We start from the raw sequence: 14,250 nt of genomic DNA, 5'->3' as shown, positions 1-14,250 counted from the left end.
GAGATCCACTCGAATACAAAAAAAAATCCACTTGACCGGTGAAAGGTGGGTCCTCGCTGAAGGAGGTGCAGAGCGCGACTGACTGCTGGAGGGGGTTGAATGTGGTGCACTTTACTTGCAGCCGCCCCTCCCACTGGACAAGCACACACACACACACACACACACACACACCATCCCACTGTACCTCACATGAGATTGCTTTTTAATCTGATTCATATTGTCAAGTACATTTTTTTTTGTTAGAGTGCTTGGATATCTATTGCCAAGTTTATTTTTGTTTGGAAAAGATCAACACCTTGTTTGTCTGTTTTTCGTTTGCAGCAGATCAACACTGTAATCTAAGCAGGTCAATGATGCCTGAGCCTGAGGCTTTGTCAAAACACATTTGCAGCAATAACATGGTGCTTCAAGCTACCCTGTCATCCTCTGGCGGTAGGCCTCTAAGTATAACACTGTAATAAAGACTTCTGTTTAAACTTGGACACAGGCGCAATCAAAGCATGCGCAAAGTCCTACAGCAGGAAAATATTGGCAAAAATACCTGGTGACACGAGAGCGCTATCTGGACACTTGCTTCACGTTCTCACAGTAGATTGTGTTTACTGACATCCTTGTTAACAAGTAGAAGCAGAGACAACAGGCTGGGAGAGAGAAGAGGGCGAATCTGGTAGTTAGTCAGAAATACCAATATTCCTTTTTGGCTTTGGACAACAGACAACAATAGCAATGTGACCTACAGAGGGACAAATGGAAACAGAGACTGAGATAAAGATACCATTTTTTGACCAAAGGAATTGAAGAGATAGAGATATGCAGCAGTGTGTTTGCAATACAGTAGCTGGCTTCTCCAAAAAACGCGGCCCAGAAATCCAGAGTTGGAAATTAGTCCGAGTTTAGAGTAACAATCCTTTCTGCGTTCTCACTCCGATCGTTACATGCTATCACCACAGGGCCTGTGTCTTCTGTAATGACTCATTGGATGAGTCACAGAGCCAGAAGGACCCCGGAGACCAGACATGGGCACAGACCTGCACATTAACACACTCCCTCACTTGACGGTTTTCAAGGCATTCCATGAGACGCTGACCCAAAGCCTGTCCCCGCAACACAGCATTTCAGCGGACAACGCCGGCTTTGTCTGCACATTGAGAAAGAGGGCTGACAGAAAGGGAGAGGGAGAAACTAACTGCCCACACACAGTATAAAAGGCACAAATAATGGTGGAAGAGGGGAATGCAGAGAGGGGAAATTGGACAGGGGAGGAATGTGGTTCAATGTGCAGGTCTGTTAAGTCTTCCTGATCTCCAGTGAGGATCAGCTGAATCAACATTACTTTTATATCAGATTTTAAATTAACAGGTATAGGAACAAATTGGTGCATTTGATATATATTTGAACTCAAGGAAAGGCTAATTGAATCAGAGGTTCAAAACATGTTCTGGTCGGTCTCGTGTTTGGCAGATATCTAATAAAAATGACTCTTATCTAAAAATGTCCCACTTTGAAGTCGTTGAATTCCTAAATCATGTGACCATCTGCTTGTTGACTCTATTTTTGCATCTGTGTTAAAGTTTTTCCCGTCTAGTTTGGGCTGTTCCAGGTAAGAGCAGCAGCCTGCTGGACAATCACCAGTGGATTTTGGCTCTGTCTGCAGAGGCTCAGAAACAGGAATCGACCGTATCACCGATAAGAACCACAGTTTGTAAAGTGAGGAGTGTTAGTTCTTTCACAATAAACTCCCATGCCCAAAGTTTGTGTGTGTGTGTGTGTGTGTGTGTGTGTGTGTGTGTGTGTGTAATTATGGTAACATATTGACACAGTGACGACTGAAGGACCACCAATTAATCAACGGACATATGACACTTAATCACAGAAAAAACAACATTCTTTATTGTGTTCATGTAATTTTTTCAATCGTCTGTCCTCAGCACCACAGCCTGTCAACATCATTATACCTCATTTTCTTCTTCTCCTCTCTTCTCTTCTCGGGAAAGAAAGGCCACACATCTTACACTTAAACAGACTGAAAGACCACTGCAGTTCCAGTCGAGCATCTGTCTATTGATATTCAGTCATGGTTTTAGTGTAAAGGCACACAGATGCCAAAGAACAGATCAGAATGAAAGAAAAAGTAAGCAAGTAGTTCCCAACATTGAATAAACAAAGATATAATTAATACTGCCAAGATACTTGAGGGCAGCCTGTTAAATGAACCACCATCGAATGATTGGTTAGATGCATATGTCGAAATTGGCTTCCTGATCATTCTATTAATGAATCATTGCTGATGAACTCTGAGTCAGGAGCTGAATGGCACACAAGCATAATTAGTCATTAGTTGCATACATACATTAGCGACTATCAGTGACTGCTTATTTTAAAGAGTTTTAGTTTATCTTCAACAAACAAGAATCCTGATAAAACATTATACATGCACGCGCACACTGCAATTATTTTAATTACCTCTAACCAGAATTGAGAACTGAGTCATGTGTGTGTGCTCCGTGTACAGCATGTTCAGTATTACGACAGCAGAGGAGCACAGACCTCGCCTTGGGTGCTAAAGTAGAGGAATAACAGTGAAAGCAATGTTCTCTGACACACACACACACACACCTAAAATTCAGCGCCTAGACTCGCCCGAGCCACATCCCTTCCTGTATTTGTTCTTAAAGCTCCAGGTACACTAAGGGAAAACAAACGTACACTCACCTGAGGGTGTGGCGAAATGAGCTGAGTGGTAGGATGTGTGTGTGTTTTTATGACACTGTAGAAACATGTAGCCTTGGGATACTGATAAATATACACACACACACACACACACACACAATCAGTTTCACAATCATATTGAACTCCAAACCGGAGATCTTTCACAGCTTACACATCAATGCACTTTCCCTGATCACTTGTGTAAGCCTGTAGATATGTTCAGAGAAGATCATCTCTGAATTAGTTTATGGCTGATTCAGAATCAGTTTAGAGAAATGTATGAAAACTTTGTTAGCTGAAAACCCAGAGTGCCTTCAACCAAAACAGAGGACAGAGGAGGAATGAGTGCTGACGCAGCTTTTCTCAACAAACAGCAGGCCAGTAGGGACATTTTGCCAGGAGTTTGATACCCTTCTCATATCTGTACAGTAAATATGAAGCTACAGCCAGTAGGCAGTTAGCTTAGCATAAAAGCAGGGGCGGGGACAGATAGCCTGCCTAAAATATCTGAAGCTCCCTAGTTATTTAATACTTAACTTTTGATACTAGTTTTTGTATGGATCAAACAGAACATGTAAAAGTGCTGGTAGGCTGATTTTCACACCTTGGCACAGAGTCAAGCTAGTTGTTTCCTCCTGTTTCTAGTTTTTATGCTAAGCTAAGCTAACATGCTGCTGGCTATAGCTGCATATTACCACACAGACATGAGGGTGTTAATCTTGCCATCTAACTCTCTGCAATAAAGAAAATAAGACCCAAATTGTCATACTATTCCCACTAGGAGGACATTACAAGTACATTCCTGAACTCACAGCTCACAGTTCTAATTCAAAGGTATTTTTTAAATATCTTTTCTTCAGGTAATCATGAAAAAACATAAGTTGTACAACTGAATCTACATGACCCAATAATGTTGAAATAATACAAATCAAACAAAGAGACTTCCTGGTCTAATGCATTTTAATACCCATAAAATTTCTGCTTTAATCTGCTTTAATTTCTGAATAGCTGTCCTCAGACCAAAGGACGTTGTTGATAACATTGAGGACATATAAGCGTGGTGAGGACAATGTCCTGCAAAACAGAAAGAAAGCAAAGCTATGGTAAGCAAGCAAGTGACATTGTGGGGACAGATGTCTAATTTACATCCCCTATGTGGTATCTCATATTCACATGTTGTATGCTGTAACAAATCCTTTACCCCTCTTGATGAGTGTATTGATTACAGTCAATAAGGTGTAATTGATGTCTTCTCTTGCCAAGCAGTGCTGTAACACCGTCGGGACAATTGCAACCCCCCTTTGTACATTTACCTCCTGAGTTAAGGTTGTGTGTGTGTGTGTGTGTGTGTGTGTGTGTGTGTGTGTGTGTGTGTGTGTGTGTGTGTGTGTCAGGCCAGCCCTGGCCAGAGGATGTAATGTGAGATGGCAGGAGTTGTGAGAGGGGTCCCGGTGTTGCTGGGTCCAGGTGTGCTACAAAGAGATGTAAGCTAACCTGAGGGAGGTGCACAGTGAGAAAAGTTGACTTCCATTCTGTTCAGTTCCCCCTGACAGAGTCCTGTTGGTGGTGGATGTTTGTCTCAACACATACAACATCATTCTTACAGGTTTTCACTTGTAAGGGAATGTGCCACATTCCATTGAAATCAGGTGCTCTGTATAGTTTTATTGTTTTTCCTCTCTTCTCAACTCTGATGATATAATGCATTTTGAATTGTGTCTTCAACCCTTAAAGGTTCTCAATACGTGGTTTAGATCATTTCTATTGCCTCCACATGGCTCTCAACATGGCGACTGACAGCACCAACAGTGCAAACAACATTACTCCACAAATGGTAGTTTGCTGCTCTAATGCTCTGAAAATCATCTTGAGAACCTTTAATTTAGCTTTTAGCCGAAAATATCTGCCACATTGAAGTCACAATTTAACTCCCACCACCCACACACACACACACACACACACATATCTCTCTCTGACAGTAGTGAAACTGTAAAGTTTATTTGATGATATATATATTTTTTAAAAGCCATGGTGACCAGGCTATAATACAAGTTGAGACTGGCTGGGACAATAATGGAAGGGTTGTAAATATGGCTCTCCCCTCTCTTTTGAGAAAGACAGTAAAGTCCAAATTGCTCCAGTAAAGTGGTCTTAGTGGCAAACAGTAAAATACTGTGACTTGTGTAGCGCCCACGTCAGTGTGCAGCAGCTGGAAAATAAAACAACTGCTGACATCATAATCTATCTATGGGCACTCATTACATAGCAATGAGCAAACCAAATATAACAGAATATCATTACCTGCAGATCTATCTCACCTGTCTTCCTACATGTTAACAGTGCCCAGCCCCTCCCTGCTAAGAAGACATAATGAGGCCAACCTGTTTGCACATCGCTTGATTAAACTGCTGAGAAGCTGATTTACCGCAACATCCCAGTCAAAACAGCAAATAGAACAGACAAACGAAAGAAGCTTGTGTGATTTATACGCCTTAATGGATAATGTATCAAGTAAACCAAAACATTGGACTGAAAGTAATCAAGCAGACACAAACTGTTAGTGTTGGGGAGCAGGGCTTAGTGAAGCGGGAGAAGGCAACCTTTTCACAGTGAATTTAATGTCATTAATTTAACAGAAATACGGATAAATTATACTACACGTATCTTCCTTTTTTCAGTGTGATACTTAATTGTTAAAATCTTCAATTATTTGTTGGCCAAAAAATATATATAGTTATTTTCATGAAACAAAAGAGTGAATACATCCAAAATATCATAATCAAAATATAGCAGAAACAATACAGTATAATAAGGAAATATTACTATAAATCTACCACTTCAACCACAACTCTAATATGGGGAATGTGCACACACACACACACACACACACACACACACACACACACACACACATACATACATACATACAGAGAGCTCAGTTACTATTGTTGAAAATATCTTTGGTCTGTAGGAAGGAACATAGTCAAAGCAGGAAAGCTAAATGTGATGTCTGTCACTCATCAACTTCTCTGTTCTCTCATCAAGACAGGAAACTTACATCAATATCACATATATCAAATGAAAGGATTGTCTATCAATGACAATGACATTAATATCATCGGCACTGCAAGTCTTTGTTGTGGTGAAACCTTTCTGAAATAGATCAAAGAAATGAGGGAGGGCTTTCCTTGAGGAATAAAGCTTATCTGATCCTAAACAAATAACTCTCTCTCGCTCACACACACACACGGCTAAAAGGGTATTGCTCTGAGCTGCATAACTTGTTTTCTTCTGGTCCAAGCACTGCAATAGAGGACATTGTGCCAGGCAGTGAGCACCAGTGTGTGTGTGTGTGTGTGTGTGTGTGTGTCTATGGGAATCTCACAACACAACAGAGGCAGACAGTCTATTTATCATTGACCTTTTAGCGCTGCCTCGGGTGATGTTTACCATCTACACGCGCGCACACACACACACACACACACACACACACACACACACACACACACACAGCACCTCTGCTCTTATTTTGGCAGTCTGCTGCAGTTGTTTAGAGTCAGGAAGGGTGTCAAAGGAACAAAGAGACACAGAAGCCAAAGAGGTACATACAGTAAACAGAGCTACACACTGGGATAAGTGGATGGCGTCCTTATCTGTGGTCTGGGAGCACCAAAACACTCCCCCAAAATATTTCCACAGTGTTAAAAAGACAAAAAAAAAACATTCCTCGCAGTGAAAGACTCAAGAGGTCAAACGAGAAAGTTTCCGCCTTGTAAGTGTCAATCAAGAGGGAGCCCTCCCTGCGCCAGTCTGGTGACTCGAGTTTACAACTGAGTGTCACACACACACACACACACACACACACACACACACACACACACACACACACACACACACAAATGCATTCTTGCACATTAACTGTAACTTGTGACACACATACTCTATGTGGCCGAATTTGACACCAAAACATCCTTCATATAAATGTCCACGGAAGCATGTTCCCAGGGTCCTATGTTCCCCAGTTTAATATCCTCTTAATGTGACACATAAAGGACACCTTGAAGGTTTCTTTTGTTCTCAGCTATGTTTTTTCCCTCAGTCAGTCAAAGGTTCTGTGTATGTTTCAGTAAGTCAGTGTGTTGAAAACACCGCCCTACAGCCAAAAGCCTACTTTTGTAATACTTCTTGAAACCTGCACCAGGTAAGAACGTTTTTTTTTTTAACTTTAGACATTGATATCTCCACAGCAGCTGAACAGATTTATTTTTTGTTTTTATCATTCAAACTGCATTTGAAATGTCAAACCCCCTTCGTTCTTTTGCAATTTGAACTGTAAATATAGCCTTTATCAATATCTTACAATGTTAGTTCATATCAATGGACACATGCGCAAAATACAACGCCAGACTCAAAACAGAAGAAAAGCAACAGAACAACTATGTGAGGACATAATTTCAGGTTGAGGTTCAATTTACCGTTATCTCTTACCTTTATATGCACTGATTACAACAAGTACAGATACAATGCAGACAGTAGAATAGCATAGGCTACTTGGATGCAAAAAACAGATGAGTGTGTGTGTAAATCCTTTTAAAATCCCTAAGAAGACAGATGTTAAGTGTGTATTATTGTTATATTTAGGGGATGTAGAGCTGGAGAACAAAGGATCCTGGGAACATAAGGATGACCCCAATGTGCCCCACTTTGGTCCAGACTGAAATGTGCCAATATGTTAAACTAAAATAGTAAACATGGTTAACATTATACCTGCCAAATATTAGTATTGTCATTAGCGTTGTCATTGTGAGTGTTAGCATGCTGAAATGAGCATTTAGCTCAAAGCACCACAGCTCCTATACACTGACTCACATGCTAGCATGCCTGTAGTCGTGTTACACGCAGAGTTTGGCAACGAAAAAAGAGTGGATAATGAAATAACAAACATGAAGAAACAAAATGAAAGGACATTAAGAAGGTAGAGCACTGTGAGTAGCTGCGTTCAGACCACGATCTTGACCAGATGAAAAGTTGTGTGTAGGAATATTAAAGTGATTTTTCTGTTGTTTGCCTCATTTCCTGCAGGTCTATGATGAAAACAAATACCCATCACCGCAAGGATTTCCATGAAGGTGTTTACTCACTCGACATCACCCTGCAGCTGCTTGTCCCGGCACAGTGCATGTTTGATCCCATAAAACAATCTCAGCTGTTTTTGCTTGGCCTTCGGGTGCTTTGACTCAGTGCAGAGAGGGTTACTCGGTTAAATTCAGTACATATGTGTCAGAGGGATCTGCCTCTACAAGTCTGAAAACAATACTTTGCTTTACTAATGCCACAATCGTACAGGTCACCAAGGAAAGCAAGAATTCCTGTGGAGCTCCTCAGTGAGATACCAGCTAAGTGTGATATATCACAGTCTCAGTCTCACACACACAGGGACGTAGGTGTGCACACCTGGAATGTGGGAACACATTAATCTACTCATCCAGTAGTTAGAGAACAACTGACCACATAGACAGTAAATATGTTAACAAACACACACACACACACACACACACACACACACAGAGAAGTGTCCTCACACATGCTGGAATGAATGAGGAATGCAGATATGAACTTCACATGTATCGTCAGCATGGTAAAGATTATGTTAATATTGTCGGAATGAATCGTGAAAAAGTCATTTTGCAATAAATTCTGAGTGTAAAAAAAGGCGTGAAGTGTCCCATGATGGCACTATTTGTACCATCATGAACTTTTTACCCAATGTCATTGGAATAGTTATGAAGATATCCTGCTAACTAACAGCCAAACAGGAATAAAAACATAACCTTCTTTAGCAGAAGTAATGACAATCCACAGTCATAAGCAACAGAAGCGCATCATATATTTTAAATGGTGGGCGTGTTATTTGAAAATCAAATACCAAAGAACAGACAAGGATTTACAGGAGAGCAGGAATGAGTCCCAACATGCAGGAAAAGGAGAGGCAGAAGAGAAGATTCATGACTACAGTCCAACACCTCACCCCGCCACTCCCTGCTCCTCCCTAAGACTCTTACCACCTCTACTCTCCCTAGCTTCTGCTCTATCTTCACTTTCTCTCCTTCTTGCTGACAAAACCTCTGTCTTTTCAGATTTTTATGTTTCAAATTGAATGAATCATATGCTGGTAGAAGGCCGTCAAGAGTTGTTTTTACTTACTCCTGATTCACAAGAAACACACACTCCTTCAGACACGCACCCTAAAATGAAATGGGGAGTAATGCATTGCTTCAACAAGATGCAAAAAAAAAAAAAGACACTTAGTTTGGTATTCAAGAAGGTCTTTCTTTACAGTTTTAAATTTTGACTTTGTCTCTCAAGTTTAATAAAACCTGAATAAATAACCAAGTAATCCTTATCATCATATGTATTGCATCATATGTGAATCATTTCCTGGCTGGACATGACCAGGCTCCTGAGTAACCCATCCACCTTTATTTGTCTAATCCTTACTGCCTCACCCACAAACTGGCACTGGCTTGAGTGCGCACACACACACACACACACACACACTCAGAGAGTACATTGGCAGGAAGTGAAAACACACCCAGTAGGCTGGAATCCAATTTCTCTGCCTATGCATTTTTTTCCCTCTGCTTCACTTCACCATATTCAGTTACAGACGCATTAAGGAGTATTATTACAAAACCATAAAGTTTACATTTCTCCACACAGCACTGTGGACAGAACTCTTAAAGGACTTGACAAAGGTTGTAGGAGAAGAATTTGATCACTCACGTACTGCACATTGTAATCTAACTTTAATGTAAACTAACAAGCCAGTAATTTGAGCTCTAAGTGTCAGGTAACAAAAAGGAGGTGAGAAAGAGCTTTGTGAGATACTGGATTGCATGTTCTCTTCTTTATCAAATCCACCTGTGGACAAAAGATATAGTTAAGAGGAATAGGAATAATAGACCAAAAGGGTGATGCTGAGTGGAATTTACAACCCCCGCGCAGCATTTTTGTCCTCTAGATTGTGCAGATGTCATTGTTCAGCATGTAAGCTGCACTGAATCACTCGATCATGCTTGGTAAACTGAGTCTGGTGGTAGTGTGAAAAGCCCTCGTCATGTTGGGCAGTTGATAATCAAGTTGGCCTCAGCCCCTGGGAGCAGACGTTACAAAACAATTCATTATTGACACTTGGTTTAGATTAATCTAAATGTGCTTTCCACTTATGGTTATGGGCCATAAACAGATTAGAGATGGTCAGATGTGGTGTGTTGTGCTGCAGCCCGTTATGAGTGACATGAGGGAGGATGTGGAGCCTGTGCTTGCTGCAAGGTCCAATGTATTAGTGTTTGCTGCCACCTACTGGCTACACTTGATGACAGTCACTTTCCAAGAGTCACTTCTCCACTGACCTACACTGCAGTCAGCTGACCTTACAGAGTGCGCACTGTTGCATACAGTAAGCATTGAACGGGACACACGTCTTCGTCATAACATTACACCTTGAACTTAGACCCTCTTGCTCAGAGGATTGTGGATCAGGATAGCCAGCAAAGCTAGCTGGCATGCATTCTGAAACAGCAATAGGATGGAGGAGGACATCCTGATATGTTTGGCATTCTGCATTTTTGTATTAGGACATACCTGTGAGTTCCAATACCCATACTACTTAGTATGCAAGAAGAGATTTAGTATGTCCCAAATCTAAAAATTTGATTTGTTTTTTGACAACAAAAAATAACAAGGACTTGGAATTTTACAGCACAATTAAATACCTTGTAGTGTAGAGAACGCTATGAAACATTCAAACAATGATGGAGTGAGATAAATATAATCAAACAGCTAAATTTGTACACAAAATTTGGACTCATGACCTCAGTATTTCTAAAATCCTTGCCATGGTCTTGTGTTGCTCCCATTTAACTGTTTTAAGTCTCTCTTAATTGGCATAAATCACATTTAGCTATCATGGGCTTCATTAAGGATCACACAAATCTGAGTGTTGACTCTACAAAAAAAACAAAAAACTGCCTAAACTGGCCACCAGCTGATAGGTTAGCAAAAGAACAGACTGAGATTTGAAGAATATTGGGATCTCTTATAATGACAATATAAACACTCACGACATGCATAGATCTCTACTTCAGCAATTAGATGCAGCAGCAGCCACGTCTTCCTCTGTACATGTGCTCCTCAGTCTTTTAATAAACGTTTCAGGTAGAAACAACACGCTCGTTTTGAATATCTCCAGGTGAATCACTACTCAAGTTCTTGTCACAGTGTTTTGTTATCTCAGGTAGCTTGAGGTAAAGAGATTTCTAACAGCTGGACATCAGTTAGATTCCTTCAGGTCACATGTGTTGCTCTCTTCTGGCAGTTTAGTGAGAATATCCACTCCGTCAGATGTGATGACCACAGTGTGTTCAAACTGAGCAGACCTGCATGAATGTCAATTAAGAAAACACACGTAAGATTTTAAAGGAATAGTTCAACATGTGGGGAAATATGCTGATTCACACTTTTGAGAGTGTGAGATTAGAAAATACATCCATGTTGTGTCTCATTCGGTTAAAATCCACACACAAACAGTAGTGTAAAAACAACTATGTGTGGTTTTATGGGCTTTTACTTGATGCCGGATGGGAAACCATTCGGTCGGATAAAAAACGAGATATTTCTGTTTGTCCACCACGTACCGCTTATCGTCTGCAGACACTGCGGTCCACTTGTCCTTCAGGATCCTAAACTCTGCCGACCCCTCCATCAGTATGGGCTCTACAAATCAACAGACAATATCAGCCCCACGTTCATACACAGGGGCATCTTAGTGTGTGTGCAAAAACATGAAAAAGTGAACTTGCCTATTGTGAAAGACATCCCTTCATCCATGGTCATGTCATTGTCGTTAGCTGAAAATAAAGAGAAAAAGAGAATTTTCTTCATTAATTACAAAGACCCTTTATCACATGACCATGGTTTCCATCTCAGTTTTCAGTATCCTTGTCTCACAAACTTAACTAGTCTTGTGAGTCTCTTCTGCTCACAAAGCTATCAATACCCCAGAGTCCATTAACATTTACAGTACAATGACTATTGCAGTATGCCATAGACATTATATTAAGACAGTCCATACTGGATTATAAGGAAGCCAAACGATCCCACAGAAAGTATTGACAAACGCATAGTATACATGCACACAAACACACGTGTGATGCACACAAGGGCAGGTGCTCCTGTCCCAGTCTCTGCTGGCCACAGAGCCAAACTTACCATGGTGCCAGATCTCAGGATGGCAGTGGAAGCAAGAACCTATTCCATGTCCAATGAAATAAGGACACACTTGAAAGCCACTGGCGTGGGCGATTTCACTGCCAGAAGAACAAAAAAGTATTAGTTGGCAACAGTGAATGTAATTATATGGTATGTATGTTTTTGTTTACATGTAATTATGTATGTATGTGTGTGTGTGTGTGTGTACCTGATAGTGTTTCCTATAACACAGAGCTGTGCACCCGGCTTGCAGGCAGCGATGGCCTCATCTCGGCAGCGCCTGGCAGTTTCCACCAATCGCTGCCCGACCTCATCCACCTGGCCAATCAGGAAGGTTTCTGAAGTGTCGCCATGGTAACCATCTAAATACACCTACCGTGACGAGGGCAAAGGTCAGTCACGGGCGCAGCATTGTTCTGACCGGCGAGTTTGTTTGTGTGTTCGGCAACAACTCACAGTGACATCGACGTTGACGATATCTCCGTCTTCAAGTTGCCGACTGCAGGACACCGGCATATAACAAATTAATGCTGCATACACAGAGAACCCCTCACGTTTTCAATAAATGTACAACTTTTGCGTAATAATACCATTAATGCTGGGCGTCAACATAGCACCTTACCTTTTAAACATACAGTATATTTCTATATTTTGTATTTATTTATCTAAGAAGACAAATTGTCCAATAATGACATAAGAGGATAAGAAACAGTTTACAAACTTCTCAACCAAGTTCATCATCAAAAGTTTCTATAAAAAGGTCCAACATTTAACAGCAGTTTGTTACAATGTGTAAATGTGTTTTACTTTTGAGGTAAAAGTTATTATCTCAGTGGCCATGTTTATTTTCCCATTGGTAGAATATCATTTTGGCAGGAAACAAAGAGAAAACCTTGAACAACAAAACTGTAAAAAACAATTCATCTTAATTTATATGGCTTGTGAGTTACTTTTAATGTATGTATGAGTAGATGTCCTGCACATTTACCTGTCGGGGATGCCATGGCAGACCACGTTGTTCACAGATGTGCAGACTGACTTGGGGAAACCCCCGTATCTGAGAGGGGATGGGTAGGCATTGCACTTGATTGTCTCTTGGTGCACGATGAAGTCTATTTCATCCGTTGTCATACCCACCTGGAAGTCGCAGGTCAAAATCGATATGTTGCTTTTGATGACACGTAAGCACAAACATTACGTGTAGTGATGAGGCGCTTACCCTCAGACAGCGTCCAGCTAGTAGCAGTACATGTCTGGCTAGCTGACAGGCTCTGGCGAGGCCTTCGATCTGCTCTTGGCTTTTGATCTCTATGTAGTTTGGCCATTCTGGGATCAGTCTAGTGTTTACATAGTCAGGCCGCACAATGTGCTACAGTCAGAGAAGAGAGGAAAGACAGAATGAGAAGGGTGGCACATATTGTTGTCCCAAGGCTTCATATAAAATCTGGAGTATGAGGTACTGTACCGTGGGCACTGCATAGGCAGGCTTAACAGTAGCTGGGCGAACTATGTCAGAACTTTTCCACTTCCTCCAGAAGAAGTGGCGATGTTGCGGACACAGTAGGGCTTTTGGGGGACCGCAGCTTCTTAAAGAACAAACTCTCCGCAGGAAACCCCCCAGTCCTGGTGAAAAGGAGAGCAACGGAATGAAGAAGAGAGCTTTCTCTGTCACAGAACTTTTTTTGCGAATAAATGGCAGAAAGGTCATTCTTATGTTGAGCCCCAGCCCCCCTCACCAGTGCTCTCTTTTTAGTCAACTGAACAACAATGAAAATGTGTATCCAACCAAGGCTGGTGAGAATATGTAACAACAAGTAACTGCATGGGGTGTCCTGGTGACCCCATCATTCCCAGTTCGAGTCTGCACAATGAACTTTGTAGCATTCGGTCCCTCTCTTTCACTATCCAATAAAGGCACAAAATGATATGGGAATAAAATAAAATAATACATGTTACTACAGGTCAGATCTACAGGCACAAAGATACACACAAAAGCAGTCCCCGACCGGATACACAGATTAGCCTGATTTAGCTATACCTAGCAAGCTAACAGATGTCAACACACAGCCTCGTCATGTACAAAACATTATGTTTCAATACACTTTTTTAATACGTAGTTCGTTTTTACGTTGGGCGAGAACAAGAGTGGTCCGACCTGCCGCTCATCACAGCTGTCTACCTGAGTTTTAGGTTAGTACCTGCTGATCTTGTTGCCAGTCCCACGGAACAGTGAGCCGCCATGTTCTTTTATTGGTGGTCACGTGGTGTAGA

The 14,250-nt window shown here is 41.3% G+C and overlaps 1 protein-coding gene across 1 annotated transcript; it reads right to left on the bottom strand.

Annotated features, from left to right (window-relative positions):
- Positions 1-9,498: 9,498 nt before the first annotated feature.
- On the bottom strand, positions 9,499-14,243 carry metap1d (methionyl aminopeptidase type 1D (mitochondrial)). The gene is made up of 10 exons (XM_076098263.1): positions 14,178-14,243; positions 13,445-13,602; positions 13,199-13,348; positions 12,968-13,116; positions 12,436-12,478; positions 12,188-12,351; positions 11,980-12,077; positions 11,571-11,618; positions 11,406-11,484; positions 9,499-11,147 (listed from the first exon to the last, which is right to left on the bottom strand). Exons 1-10 carry the CDS (start codon positions 14,218-14,220, stop codon positions 11,042-11,044), a joined length of 1,038 nt encoding a protein of 345 aa, XP_075954378.1. The 5' UTR covers positions 14,221-14,243; the 3' UTR covers positions 9,499-11,041.
- Between the last annotated feature and the right edge of the window lie 7 nt (positions 14,244-14,250).

This window comes from Anarhichas minor, unplaced genomic scaffold, assembly GCF_050575085.1.
Source record: "Anarhichas minor isolate MPS153535 unplaced genomic scaffold, ASM5057508v1 ptg000024l, whole genome shotgun sequence".
In the NCBI taxonomy this organism is placed as follows: Eukaryota; Metazoa; Chordata; class Actinopteri; order Perciformes; family Anarhichadidae; genus Anarhichas; species Anarhichas minor.
Note: the sequence above shows the minus strand (reverse complement) of the source record. Positions and strands in the feature narration are given on the sequence as shown.